The sequence below is a fragment of the Vitis vinifera genome, chromosome 8, assembly GCF_030704535.1.
Source record: "Vitis vinifera cultivar Pinot Noir 40024 chromosome 8, ASM3070453v1".
Lineage (NCBI taxonomy): Eukaryota > Viridiplantae > Streptophyta > Magnoliopsida > Vitales > Vitaceae > Vitis > Vitis vinifera.
Window position 1 is genome coordinate 14,126,579 of NC_081812.1, and position 15,474 is coordinate 14,142,052.

General features: G+C 34.6%; 2 protein-coding genes across 2 annotated transcripts; one reads left to right on the plus strand and one right to left on the minus strand.

The window, feature by feature from the left end:
• Nucleotides 1–1,381: 1,381 nt before the first annotated feature.
• On the minus strand, nt 1,382–2,693 carry LOC100258555 (protein S40-4). Its single transcript, XM_002281293.5, has one exon. The coding sequence runs from the start codon at nt 2,449–2,451 to the stop codon at nt 1,960–1,962; it is 492 nt and encodes a 163-aa protein (XP_002281329.1). The 5' UTR covers nt 2,452–2,693; the 3' UTR covers nt 1,382–1,959.
• A 5,638-nt stretch (nt 2,694–8,331) lies between these two features.
• On the plus strand, nt 8,332–9,167 carry LOC100267052 (60S ribosomal protein L12-like). The gene has a single exon (XM_002281219.4). The coding sequence runs from the start codon at nt 8,468–8,470 to the stop codon at nt 8,966–8,968; it is 501 nt and encodes a 166-aa protein (XP_002281255.1). The 5' UTR covers nt 8,332–8,467; the 3' UTR covers nt 8,969–9,167.
• Nucleotides 9,168–15,474: the final 6,307 nt, after the last annotated feature.

A 15,474-nucleotide genomic window follows, 5' to 3' on the forward strand; every position in this document is an offset into this window, starting at 1 on the left:
TCATAGAGATAGAATTCTTGTCAGGATTTATGAATTAATATAATGTCTAATTCTTTTTCGTAATGGAAAAGGCGGGGTTGAAATATCTATTGATATTTCTGCAAGGAGTATTTTATTGAAGGATTAAGTTATTACTCAACAAAGAAAATATTAAAGGATGAGAGCAATTCAGAAGTACCTTATTTATTTATTATTATTATAGATTATAGCAGACAGAATTCCATTGGCCTAATTCCGAGACCTTCCGGTAGATTTTGACTCTATCTATCCTACAAATATATCAAGATAAATAAATAATACCGACCCGGTCCCTAGATTAATTATTGGCCCTCGAGGAGCCGTATGAAGTGAAAATCTCATGTACGGTTCTGTAATAGCGATGGGAGCAGTGATGTTATCACCGACTATGATTATCTATAGCGATGGGAGCAGTGATGTTATCATCGACTATGATTATCTAACAGTTCAAGTACAGTTGATATAGTTGAGGCGCAGTCAAAATATGGTTTTTGGGGGTGGAATTTCTTCCCTGCCCGGCCTCACAGTGAAATTAGAGAATGTGCTGTGATGGCTTGCTGAACCAAAGGCCGTATCAGAGAAGCTGTAGCCTTAGGTAAATACTGCCCATACGTAACCTCTATATACACTCGAATCAGCTTTTCCAAGCACGGCACTCACTCCACAAGTAATGAAGGCTAAAAAGTTGATTGTTGATTGTCAATTGTCATTTGTCAGCCCAATCTTATCCAGTGGTGTTTAGGAAATACATTGAGCATCCAATTCCGTATCTAAATGTATAAACCAAGCTATCACTAATCCATCAACTAGAGCCCACAGCTTTTGCTAAAATGCGCTTTCGCTCAAGCTAAGTTTTCAAGCGAATTCAACATCCACTTTATGTTGCAGTCACATTAGACAGGTGACCCAGAAGACCCACGGAAAAGAGAAAGATAAAAGGGCAACGGAAGGAAGGTTTTGATGCGATGTCATTGCTTTTCTCTTCACGGTTAAACATTCCAGCCATTCAACTTATCGCCGTCCACAGCATGAGCGCCACCATCAAACATCCTTATGGTACAAGTCTTGTTTTCTCCATCACGCTACTCAAGTATCAGGTACCAAAAATAAAAAATAAAAAATGAAAAAGTCCAAGCAGCGCCCCTTGTTTGATCATTTGTTAATTGGGATTTGGGATTTGGGATTTGGGCATTGCCAATTGAGATTGAAACGGTCAATTGGGTGCGCCTTACATAAAATTTGAAAGCGGTACGTTTTTAAATTCAGTAACTTCTGTCATGTCTCGATGTTGAGCTTTTAAATGACGTGAAAACAAAAGGAACCGATTCAATTTACGTATGGAATGGCCTGAAAACCACAACAATACAAAAGAAGGCGAGAATGACTTCATTTCCATGTCACTGCAATATTACAAACAATACTTTCACGGACTTGTACTATAAATTAAGCAGCATAAACGGTTCCAGAGAGTTATTACAAGTTACAACCCACAGGTGACGACAAACATGAAAAAAATAAAATAAAAACAATAGGGCTAGATCTGTAACTTGATAGGATATGGTTTTTACTTCAAGGCTTGTTCTAGCTACTATGTAGCTTTCGTACCAACCATCGTTTCAATGGAGCCAAACACCTGCGGATTCATTTCCTCTGCAATCCTTTTTCCTCCGATTCCCATGCCAAATCACAGAAGAAAGAACCCCCACCCCAGTCTAAAAAAAAGGTGTTAATCTGAAATGATAATTGAGATTTGTCTACCATCTCAACAGAGTTAGATGACATGCATGAGTGATCCACTGGATCTAACTCACACACGCCCAAAACCCAGAGGAGGACTTGGAAGAAAAGAAAACCCCAGGAAAAAAAAAAAACAAAAAAAAAGAGAGGACTATGGGTGATCAAAATTTCTGAAAATATTAATTTGTATATATAGAAATGGTGTTAGTCTTCAAACCCGACCTTCTTCCAAATTGCATTCCTCACCCGACTCAAGTCCCTCCCCTTCAAAGTCCTTCCAATTCCTTCATGAACCGAGAAAGAAGCCACTCTAGTCCTGGCCAAATATTCATGCGGAGGAATCCTACTGTCATGATCATCGTCCTCCTCAACATCATCCACATCTTCGTCACTCTCCTTCCTCTGACTCAGCCTGTAGTCATCCCTCAGGATCTTGGACCAGTCCGGTATGTTGACAGGCAATGATGTTGCAGTCACAGAGCCCATCTTTTTCGATACCGGTTTCTTGGATGCCCGTGAACTGGGAATTGGCTTCTTGAAAGGATCAGAGGACGGGACTTGGCCGGAGTTCCAAACTTCGGATTCATCGAATTCCAAGCCGATGTCGTCAGTGATTTCCTCGTTGTTGCTGCTGCTTTTCTCCCCGGCTAGGTACACGTAACTGGGCCTTGTGAGATAGCTCCTCCTGGTTGCCATTGACCAAGGTGTTGACGCGCTCTTGGCTAATGGCTTTCTCTGTCTATTCTCTTCTCTCTGATTCTCTGGCCTGTTTAGCTATTTATAAAAGTGTACTGGATAAGCTCTCTCCCCAAACAGGATTATACAAGCAAGCAAGTTACTATATCATAACTAAAAGATGAAAAATTAGCATATTTCTGATAAAATTTCATTACTGGATCATCATCTCTTTATCGGCTGCTATTATTTCAATTCCATTTCTCCCTCCAATGGCTTAAAAAAGGAAAATATATAGACATTTACATGTTTATTAATGTAAATTAAAAATAATTAGGTGGTATTTATTTATTTATTTATTTTTAAATAGAATTTTAATATTTAATAGTGTTAAATACGTTTGTTTTTATAATATTTTATTTTTATTAAGTATTAAAAAATAAAGAAAAATCAATATGTTATTTTTTCTATTTAAAAAAAGTTACATATTCTGTCTTTTTCTATTCAATAAAAAGTTTATAATAAGTTATTAAAAAATAAAAAAACAAATCATCTAAATTGTGAAAACAAATTATTTTCAACAAAAGTCAAAAAAACAAACACCACCTTTAAGATATGTATTTAATACATGGAAAAAAAATTATAAAATAAAAATAGCATACGGTGTTGTTGAAAACAATTTACATGAGGTAAAACTATTTATGGAAAGGAAATCAAAATAAGGAAAGAAAAAATTGATATTTATTTTAAAAAAAATAGAATGACACGTACGATTAGATTATCAACTTGTGCTTTATTATATAGTAATGGTGGCAACAGAGTGACACGTAGGATAGCGTTTTTTTATCAATTTAATTAGCCTATAAAATAACAATAATCCTGTAGATGGCGAGGAATTTGTGAGGTTTATGACCTCACTGCACACGTGGACCAACCACCTCTCCGCTTTCACCAGCCCGTGTCATTGGTAGTTTTTCACATATGACACGGTTTCTAGAGTTACAGTGGGCCCCACTGCCCATTGCCGTGCAGTCTGGATCACTATGTCAGCGTCGCGACACGTCATGTACGAAAATTTATTGTCCGCTGATTTTCAATTCTTGTCGCCACGCGGAAACTTGGAGCCAAACAGGGATTATTCCCCTGCGCCCCACTCTCTCCACTTTGGATCCTCTAGATGGAGACATACACGTGGAAGGAGCAGAATGGATGGGAAAATTTATTGAAAATGTGCAAATAATTGGCATTTTAGCCACGTGCCGAGGTGTGACTTTGTGAATGGTGGGTAAGGTTGGCACCAGTAGGGGCCCACAGCGACGAGAAACAGTGCCGGTGGTCCACTCAGCATGACTCAAAAGAGCAAGGCGTGCATTACAACAGCCCTCACTTAATTTGAACTAACGGACCATCTTATTTTCTTGGGAATTATTTTCTGCTTCTCCAATTTTATCCTATGATTTGACGATTCAATTATTATTGTTGATGAAACCAAAATCACACTAACATCTTCCGTGATGGCATCATGCATGTGTTGATTTGATTGAATGAAGCCGATTGTCTTCCTCTTTTCATCTTACGTTATCTCACGAATCATGATGGGGTTCCTACTTTGAATTTGACCATAATTATCGACTCTGCACTTACACATGCCATATTAAATTATTATTATTTTAAAAAAAATTAAAACATTTATTATGAAAACTAAATTTATTTTCAGAATTAATTATATTAAAATATGAGAGAGGGCGAATCACGTGAGCAAAAACTGTTGGGACGTCATTTGTTTGTTTGGCCCTGGGCAGCCGCATGGGCCGGATACCAGAGTGGCCTCCCCAGGATTCGAACCCAAGTCCAAGACTTAAGGACGATAAGGTTGCCCTCCTGGTACCATCTGCGCTTATCGTCCTTAAGTCTTGGACTTGGGTTCGAATCCTGGGGAGGCCACTCTGGTATCCGGCCCATGCGGCTGCCCAGGGCCAAACAAACAAATGACGTCCCAACAAAAACGTTTCCTGATGAACAAAGTGCTTGATTCATAAACGATGGTGGTGGAGTAGTCCAATAATGATGCTACACACTAAAAAAATTTCAAAAATAAAAAATAAAAAATTAATTAGCAACCATTAAAAAATTAATATTAAAATGCATCAGCAACCTCGATTTTTCTTGAATTTTATAATGTTAATTTCCTATCATTAAGAGATAGGGATTAAAATATATCGATTGCCCCAATCTTGAATTTTTTGACTTTTATAAGGCCTAGTTTTTTACACCTGAGACATGAACATGAAGAATAAAGAAAGAAGTAAAAAGTTTGTCAATGAAGAATAAGATGAAAAAACTTTGGCAATTCACGAGAATGCATGTTACACAATAGTCCAAAATTATCATTATTAAATAAATAGTATGCTCTAATAATAATGTCCTCGATTGTCATTTTCTATTCCCGTCATAAATAAATAAGACCATATTTAGTAACGGTTTTTTAAAATAGTTTTTTAATGTTTGTTTGGTAATTTAAGATGATTTATTTTATTTTATTTATTTTTATGCTTTTAACATCTGTTTTAAAAATAATTTTTCTAAGTAGTGGTTCATTTTTAACAATTTTTCATATTTGTATAATCATTTTTTAAAACATCATTCAGAAAGCAAGTTAAAACAATTGAAAACAATAAAAATATGTTATCGAAAAGCATTTCGTTTTTACAAATATAAAACTATTTTTTATTATCTAATTGTTAAACATATTTTTCAATTCTTTTGTTCTGAAAAACAGAAAACATGTTTAACAACAAAAAACAATATATTTTCAAAAAATATCTTTTAATTGCTTTATATTGTTTTTACTTATTTTTTAAAGATCATTTTAAAAATTAATTATAAAAATATATAAAATAATTAAAAATAAATATATTAAATATAAAAATTATTTTAAAAACATATAAAAAAATATTAAAAATGAGTTTTCAAAGTACTTTTATTTTATAAAACATCGTAAAATGGTTTTTAAAAACTGTTTTCAAAAAAAGCTTTTAATCAGACCCAAAAAATTCAAGCTATCTCAATCATATCTAATGTATTTTTATTTATTTAATTTATTTTGGCAAGTAGTTAGTTAATCAATAATCAGTGAACGTATCTTAAACAATAATGGAGGCCTTAATTAAAAATAAATGCGGGGGGACGGGGGCCCTTGTATAGAGCCTGGAGGAAAGTCTCGGAGTAGAAAAGCATCACTTGTCTTAATCAACATTATTATGAATTATATTTTGGCTCATAAAAGAATTGTAGATTCGATTATTGGTGGATTGGAGTGTTTGTTGTTTGTGAGCTGAGTGGGAAGGATTCGCCAAATAATTTTCTGGTTGATTGAGGGTTACCAAACAAATTCATAAAAATGAGTCATGACGTCATCAATCATCATTGTATCTTTTTGTTGAGGGGAGGTTGAGTCTCCAATTTCCCATTTGCAATCATTTTTTTTTTTATTCTCTTCTTACGTACTCATTAGAGAAGCTTATTTCCCATCTCTACACCCATTCCTTACATTTCCCATATGCGAGTGAGGTTGAGAAAATTAAGTATTTATATATAATAAACAAAAAATTGCAAATAAGTTGAAAATGAAGAGTACAATTCTAAACAAAACAAAATAGAGCTAAGTTGTACCAAAATGATAAGTTAATGGGATGAATTGATGAATAATTTTATTACAATTTCACTTTTATTTCTTTCAAAAATCATGTTTTATCGGGATAAGATGTAATACAAGATGAGATAAGAGATGAAACAATATATCATATTCTAAACATGATTATTAGATAGGATAAGTTAATTCATCACTTTTTATATCTCATGTTTGAGAGTGAGGATGACAATGAGATGAGTTTTTCTGGATGCCGACTTTACACTACCCAATTAAAGTTGGGGATAAAGATAAACGGGTGTAGGGTAGGTTAAATCTAGATTTGACATGGAAAAACTTAACATCATTTGGGAACACTAAGCTTCTAGAAAAGAGAGTAAAAATATCTCTCAATCGGTTGAGCTAATCGATTCAACTGGTTCCTCCTTACATCGATTGATTAGATTGTAAAGTGCATAAAAGATTTTAATTTAAGGTTTAGAACCTCTAATAACTTGTATTCAACTTTTTAAAACCTTTTAAACAATTTTAAAAAACATTTGACATAAGGTTTTAATTGAAAATATAAAATTATTCGATTATAAAATATTTTAAAGCAATTTAACTTTTTGATGATTTTAATGTATAAGTAAAATATGTAATGCATAATGAACTTAATGCAAAAACAATATTACAAAAAGATGTTAACCAAACTTTTATAAACTTTATGCAGAAATAATTATTTAAAAAAATAATTTTGGATGCATAAAACAAAATAAATATAAATGTTAAAATAATGATCATATTCTTACCTTAATCTATGATACCAATAACACTTTTGAAGTGAGATTGAGTCACCTTGTAAATTGGATTGTCAAGGTCTTCAACTTACTACTCTCATATAGTAGATGTGTTACTTGTGTGATGTATGTTGTTAAAATTAAAACAATAGAAAGACATAAGAATGAGAGTGTGACTTAGAACTTGAACTTATAAAAAAAAAAAAAAACATCTCTTAGTTGTCCCATATAGGGATGGCAACGGGATGGATTTTTTCACCCCTAATGGGAGGCAGTTTAAATTTAATAAGCAGGTTTGGGACGAGTATAAGATTTTTTTTTTTTTAAACCCAGGGCAGGTTTGGGTATTACCCCATCCCCTCGCCCCGTTTACACATAAATTCAATTTTAAAATTAATTTAATTTAAAATTTTATTTTACTATTTTTAATATATATAGATAATAATAAAAAAATAAGTTATAAAAAATATAATAATTTTATTATTTATAAAATATATTTATTTTAATGTAATTAAAAATTTTAAAAGTAAAAAAAAAAAAAAAAAAAAGCTAAATGGGACGAGTATGGGAATTTCCCATACCCACCCCGCCCCGTTTATTTTTTTTAAACGGGACGAGAATAGTAATTGTTTTTAATAAACGGGGCGGGGTTGGGATGGGGGTAACCTGTCCCGAACTCGGGTCCGTTGCCATTCCTAGTCCCATCAAAGAATATATGAGAATTATACTAATTATTTACACCCATTATGTACAAAGTAATGGATAATGGTGAATTATGAACTTGAATGCATCTCTATAATTGTACAAGTTATACTTTTCCATTTTCCTCCATTACACATAAACATAATGTAACAAATAAATTTCATAATGATGGGGTTACAAAAGTTGTAACACTACATTCCTATGAGTTAAATTTTCTAACTCCCCATTTATAATTTGAGTCTTCCATGCATAAGACTCTTGAATGCCCAATCAATTGATTTACCTACCTATCAATTGATACCTTTAAATAATATTCATACAAATATAATCATATATGACCACACATTATAGGAAAAAGCCAACAAAAGATCCATTGAAACTTAGTTTTTAAAGGTACTTCTCTTCATGGTGTTTTTTTCTTCTTCTTAATTTATATTTGGTATGGTTTTGTATTTGTAATCATTACTTTGGAAATCTGATTCTTTAGTCATTTTAAGTATGGTTTTTTTATGGGGCAATTTTGTTGAAAATTAAATCTTCATCTTCCTTCATTTTTTATTTTTGTCAAAAATGTCAATCTCTTGGAGATCGAAGAATCCCTTGTCTGAGTTACTTGATAGTTCATACTTGGTAAATTTGGGCTCTAGGATTATTTGGGCTTTTGATGGTTCCAGCTACACCATATATAACACTTAAAGAAAGCCCATCAGAATGAATGGAGCCCAACCCGTGACCACACTTAACACTGAAAATTTGACCAAATTTCAGGACAGACTGGTCATTTAATCTTGTCTCCAAAACCCTAGCTTATATGAAACCCTAAACTCCTGGTCACTTCCATTGCCTCTCTGGTTGCGCCTCCAGGAACCCTCTCTCTCAGCCTAAACCCTAATCACCTCGCCTGAAAATGCCGCCGAAGTTCGACCCAAGCCAGGTAGTCGACGTCTATGTCAGGGTCACCGGCGGTGAGGTTGGGGCGGCCAGTTCCCTCGCCCCGAAAATCGGTCCCTTGGGTCTCTCCCCTAAGAAGATCGGAGAAGACATAGCCAAGGAGACTGCCAAGGACTGGAAGGGCCTCCGAGTAACGGTGAAGCTCACCGTCCAGAACAGGCAGGCCAAGGTCTCCGTCGTCCCCTCCGCCGCCGCTCTTGTCATCAAAGCTTTAAAAGAGCCGGAGCGCGACCGCAAGAAGACCAAGAACATCAAACATAATGGCAACATCTCCCTCGACGATGTCATCGAGATCGCCAAGATCATGCGGCCAAGATCAATGGCCAAGGACCTGAGCGGCTCAGTGAAGGAGATTCTAGGCACGTGCGTGTCCGTTGGGTGTACGGTCGATGGAAAGGACCCTAAGGATCTGCAGCAGGAGATCGCTGATGGCGATGTTGAGATTCCTCAAGATTGATCAAATACGTTCATGTAAGGGTTTCGTTTCTGCTTCTTGATCAGTTTTGGATTTTTGAGGAATTATAATTCTGTTATTAGGGCTTGAAACAACCAAAATGAAATGTGGAGAATTTATTTGAACGCAGAGGAGATGTAATGGCTATATTTAGTTGTTTCGGATTGCTTATTTTCTTTATGCAACTCTATAGTTTTTTGAATTATGCATCTTTTCTAGCTTTTTCATGATTGAATGTCCATGTTTCTCCTTTATCTCTGTTTATTGAATTTCTTTTCGACTACTATCTAGTGATGAATTCCATATGTGAATATACACACTTATTTCCAATAACCCAGCCCCGATAATTCTTTCTATTTTTGCAAATGCCATGAATTATAAAACCTATTTAGCAGTATTTCCATCTGGGGAATGCTTAACAACAGCCTTGTAGTCTCGTATACTCAATTGGTGGGATATCTTCCATTTTGTCTCATTTAGTGGGATGATTTATTTTCTGTAGTCAACTTCGTTGAGCAAGTAATTTATCAATGACTAGGACTGGAAGAGTGACTGTCTCTTATTTTAATTAGAATCAGTATAGGGGTTAGGATTTTCTATGGCATCTTGTTTTGCCATCTTCCATGTTTCTGTGTGAAGTTGGGCTCATGTCATGTATTATACCAGTTTCTTGGTAAGTGTTAAGCTAGCATTGTGATTAGGTATTGTAAGATTCCAAGTTTTCATTTCCTGCTGTTTAGCAATCAAATGAAATCAAATAATACAAATGATTGGCATTTCTCAACCAGGGACTGATCTTCCGAATATCCATTAGAACCACCAATGGTGGTTGGGGGTAATTTGATCAACCCAAGCCTAATATATTTATATGTATTAAAAAGCACAGATGGGTGCCATCCCGTTTGGGGGATAATATTAGTTATTAGAGGATATTTTACCATTCATCTTCCAGAAAGTATGGTTTGTGCATATTCAAAATTCTTTAGTGTATAAGTTTCCACAGACTTTCTTTTTTGGCTTTTTGATATCAATGCCTATTGGATATTTTGTTGTGCTTGCCCTTCAAATCCTTAATGGAATCATTTTTGAACCCAATCTCGTTTGTATTTCTTGGCTAGTATATCTTTGCACTTTGTTGACATTGAGTTCTTATATTTGAGCTTAAACAGCTATTACCCAAAGGCCCAACCTCAACTTAACTCATGTTTCTCCTTAATTAAACCCATGCCTTATAATCCTGCTAAGATCTCCATTTCAAGAACATGGCCCTCGTTCACCCCAGTGAAATGCCTGTCCTGGGATGCTTGCCTACTTATCTTCCTTAATAGCTTTCACATGTTTGACTCCTTGTTATAATCCATATCCCCATTTGTTAACATGTTATCTTTAACAATGTTCAGAAAAAACCCTCAAAATCTTTTAAAACAAGTCATGGTAATCTCTGAAGTTGAAGTTCATCATGTCAACCTAAATTTTGATTGTCCACTGATATTTGTCTGAAGATTCTTCACGCACGGCTAAAATTAGGAGTGGAAAAATACCCGCTTCACTGAGTCCCTACTTGAAATGGCAAAGGATCCGTTTGGACCATTCATCTGATGCTGCAGGAAGTTTCTGTTTTGCTCTTTTTAGTTAATTTAACTGCACCATCACGCCCACGGTGCACTTCTTAGCGAAAATAGCAAATCTTGGTAGATGCATGCTAACCACCTTTATGTTCCCCAGGTACTTTCACGAGTGGCCTGAATCTTTGTAAGTAGACTAGATAGTGGCAACTTTAATTTTATGTCGGCCCTCTTGGGGAAAAGTCCTTTTATAATGGTGCTCCATTACCGACTTCTTAGCTCATACTTATTGCTAAGCGATTGCATGATTTTTGTTTTGTTTTAACAAGTGTTTGAGCTCTTGGATTGAAAAGAGTTAAGATGATTTTGCCATTTGTATTGGCTGACACCGCATCTCACCTTACCTTGTTAACTGGGTATAAAGAATTCTTTGGTGTTCTCAAAATCAAGGTTTTTATTTATTTATTTTTTATTTCCTTAATTTCGTTTGTTCTCTTGCTTTGCGCAATGTAGGAAACTGTTTTCAAGTGTTCTTTGGAACAGAAAATGAAACCAATTGATATATTTTATGGGAAACAGTTTTTTGTTATTTGTTTTGAGCAATCTGAAGGTGTTTTTAAATGGTTTTTTTGAGCATTGTGAGAAATAATGAAAAATATGGAGAATGTTTTAGGAACTTTTTCTATTATAGATGGGGGTATGATGATAGTTTTACACAGAATAATTTGGTTTTACATTTGGATTTTCACATAAATTTAAAACTATTTTGAAGAATTTTATTCAAAAATTATTATTTGAGTGCTATATATTGAGGGGTAAGACTTATTTTTTAACCTTGCTGTTTTTATGTAAGGGAAGTAGTATTTTACAGACAGATGGGAAAGGAAAATTAAAGAAATATTAAATTATGAATTATTTATCAATAATTTTTTCTGAAATATACGTTTTTGTTTTCCCCTTTTCTAACATTTTAAAAATTCTAGTGGAAATTCATAACTCGTGTGTGTATCCTGCCTCTGAGAGGATTTTCTTTGTTAGTTTGAATTCTGTGCTTGCCTAAATCCAATGTCATGGTCTGACGAGTGGGGGGCCCACTTAAACCCCCCAGAAAGGGGAAGCTGTCCACCAAAACGGAGAAAGTAGGCTTGTAGGCTTAACGTTCTCCATCGTCTGGGCTTGGGCTGGGTCTTAGCCCATATAACGATGTAAGAATCTCCCGTCTTTTGCAGACTACTTTGACATTCTACCACTGACTTTTTATGAAAACGGTGATCCAGAGAGTTTTATTGAGAATAGTTTTTTATTTTAAAAAAAGGACAAAAAAAATTTCAAATAACATCTTTTAATTATTTTTATCGTTTTCATTTTTTTTTTTTTTTTAAAAATAATTATATAAATATGTAAAATGATTAAAAATAAAACATTAAATATAAAAAATATTTTTAAAGCATATTTAAAAATAGGTTAAAAATATTTTATGTTTTTAACTAGACTTGTTTTATAAAAATAAAAAAAATTATTTTTTAAAACAATTATTAAACAAGCTCTTGATTTGAATTCCCTCAAAAACATTTTTATATTCGAAATAAAGCACTACTGTCTTAAAAAACAAGGGATTTGTAAAAAGTTTAAAATCTTTTTTTAAAAAAAATTGAAAAATTATTTATAATATGTTTTTTTTCTTAAAAATATTTTATAAACGATTCTTTTAAAAGTATTTATAAAAAAAATGTTTTTAGTAAAAATACTTTAGAAAAAATATTTTTAAATGCAAATTAAAAGTGTGTTTAAAGATGTTTTTAGTAAAATATGTTTTGTATAAATATCTTTTTTAAAATTGTTTTTAAGAAATGATAAGTGATTTTTTAAATTCTTTAAAAATGTTTTAAAATTTTTGTCAAATCAATGATTTTGCTTCAAAAATACCTTTTATGGTAAAGGCGTTTTGTAAAAGGTGTGCCAACCAAATTTATCTTTGAATGATCAAATTGTAGGCATCATACATGTTGATTACTGTTCTAGTACTTCTTTCGGAATATGTTCCAGGCTTTCCAGCTTAGGCTTGTTGTAGGTTTGTAACAGAACCCCCCACGGATATTGGCTCTCTCCACCGCCACACTACTCCCTAGGTTCATAATAACCTCTACTTGGTCAATTTGGTCTCTTGGGATGCAGCCTGCAGGTTCATCCCTATTACTATGTTCCCTAGATGGAGCCTGGGGAGAAAATTAACTTGACAATTCGCTCAGAGGACTCCAATTAATTCTAGACTTCATTGTTCCCAGCAAATGGGGTTGTGGTCCCTTTTGTCGTGAGAAGTTGTGGAGGTGGAGGAACGGAGCCCAAAGAATGGGATTAGTTGAAGTTGATCCAAAGTAGTATGCTGGTTGTAGGGTTAACTAAGTTCAAATTGTTAACAAAATTTCATGTCTTCTCCATTAACACCAAAACACACATATAGAATATATTCAACAATTAATCTTTAGATAGGAACCAACCTGAATCCATTTTTGACGCTTTTGATGAAGACGGTATGGATCTTCTAAGAGCAATGGAGGGCACCACCTCTTTCACTGTATTCTCTCAGGCAATGGGAGCGGGAGAGAGAGAGCGGTTCAGTTCTTTTCAAATGGATGTGATTATTACAAAAGACACAAGCCAAAGCCCTTTTATACCCTCCTGCCTTAGGGACCATACCCATTGGTTATTGGGCCTCACGGGCCTTAGGCCCATCATCTAAAGTCCGTGATGGCATTGGGCTCTACACATTAGGTGGCCCATACTCAAGATTAAATCATAAATTGCATGCGAAAAGATAGATTAATCCTGGACAATGTTTAATATATTGTCGGTCCACATTTATTCTATCAATCTCCCACTTGGACCACATATATATTACAGACAATGTTCATGATAGTACTTTATTGAGCTCATCTTTGCTATCTTATTCAAAATATCCTTAAACAATCCGGTCTACTAATTATGCTAACATAGGATTAAAGCGGCCTTCGTTAATCATAATTATAACTTGACCTATCATCAATCACAACATTAACCAAATTAGCAACATGGATCAAGTATGGATGTGTAGCATGGAAATTACATAGAATATGATCTTTAATATGTCTATTTCCAATTGGTCCTATTTTATGACTAAAAGATAGTCAAATAACACTTTCAACACTTGATGCTAAACTGCTTCTGAAAGTCATCATTTCAATTCAGAGTGTTCAACTACAATAGTCTTTAAAATCAAGGTCTGTACAAATAACACAACATAATATCACATCAAGAGAATAAACACAAAATCTAAATACAAACTCCCACTATTCTGACACATCATCAATGTGTACAACACCCATATGTGTGACGTGCTCATGATATACTTTGGGTGGCAAACCCTTAGTGAGTGGATCAGCAATCATGGAGTTTGTACTTATGTGTTCAATCGATACTTGAAGACTCTGAACTCTCTCTTTCACAACCAAGAACTTGATGTCAATGTGTTTGGACCTTGACGAACTTCGGTTGTTCTTAGAATATAATTCTGCGGCCTTATTATCACAGTTGATTCTCAATGGTTTCTCAATCCCATCAACTATTCGTAACTGAGTGACAAAATTCCGCAGCCATATCCCATGGTTTGATGCTTCGTAACAGGCTATGAATTCTGCCTCCATGGTGGAAGAAGCAACAAGTGTTTGTTTAACACTTTTCCATGAAACTGCTCCTCCAGCTAACATGAAGATGTAGCCTGAAGTGGATCTCCTACTATCAAGACATCCCGCGAAATCGGAATCCGAATATCCCACGATCTCTAAGTGACTTGATCTACGGTATGTGAGCATGTAATCTTTAGTTCTTTGTAAATACCGCATAACCCGTTTTGCCTTTTTCCAATGATCCATACCTGGGTTACTTAAATATCTGCCTAACATTCCAACAATGTACGCAATATCCGGACGCGTACAAACTTGTGCATACATGAGACTTCCTACTGCCGAGGCATAGGGAAATCTCTCCATATCTTTCTTCTCAAGTTCATTTTTCGGACATTGGTGCAAACTAAACTTATCGCCTTTTGCTACAGGCGTGTCTCCTGGTGCACAATTGCTCATGCCAAATCTACTCAACACCTTATCGATGTAGGCCTTTTGTGATAACCCAAGTATACCTCTTGAACGATCCCTATGGATCTGTATACCCAGCACAAAAGATGCATTACCAAGATCCTTCATGTCAAATTTACTAGACAGAAATCGCTTGGTTTCATGCAAAAGTCCCACATCACTGCTTGCAAGTAGAATATCATCAACATATAACACCAAGATAATGAATTTGCTCCCACTGAACTTAAGGTATATGCATTGATCAACAGTGTTCTCTTTAAAACCAAATGAAGTAATCACTTGATCAAACTTTCGGTACCATTGTCGGGATGCTTGCTTTAAACCATATATGGACCTTTTTAATCTGCATACAAGTTGCTTTGAATCTTTAGACTCAAAGTTCTCCGGTTGCACCATGTATATTGTCTCATCAATGTTGCCATTAAGAAACGCAGTTTTAACGTCCATTTGATGTAGCTCTAAATCATAATGAGCTACAAGTGCCATGATGATTCTAAAGGAGTCCTTTGATGAAACTGGTGAAAATGTCTCCTTATAATCAATGCCTTCCTTTTGAGTGAAACCTTTTGCAACTAAGCGTGCCTTATACCTAACAATATTGCCTTTTGAATCCCGCTTGGTTTTAAAAATCCATTTACAACCAATCGGTTTTACACCTTTAGGCAACTCTACTAGGTCCCAAACACCATTGTCTTTCATTGATTTCATCTCATCCTTCATGGCTTCTATCCATTTTTCAGAATTAGAACTTTGTTTGACTTGACTTACTGAAATTGGATCGTCTTCCAGACCCATGTCAAACTCATGTTCTTGG

What these genes read in the sequence shown, in the direction of transcription:
- LOC100267052 (XM_002281219.4), top strand. Translation starts at nt 8,468, where the DNA reads ATGCCGCCGAAGTTCGACCCAAGCCAGGTAGTCGACGTCTATGTCAGG.
- LOC100258555 (XM_002281293.5), bottom strand. Translation starts at nt 2,451, where the DNA reads ATGGCAACCAGGAGGAGCTATCTCACAAGGCCCAGTTACGTGTACCTA.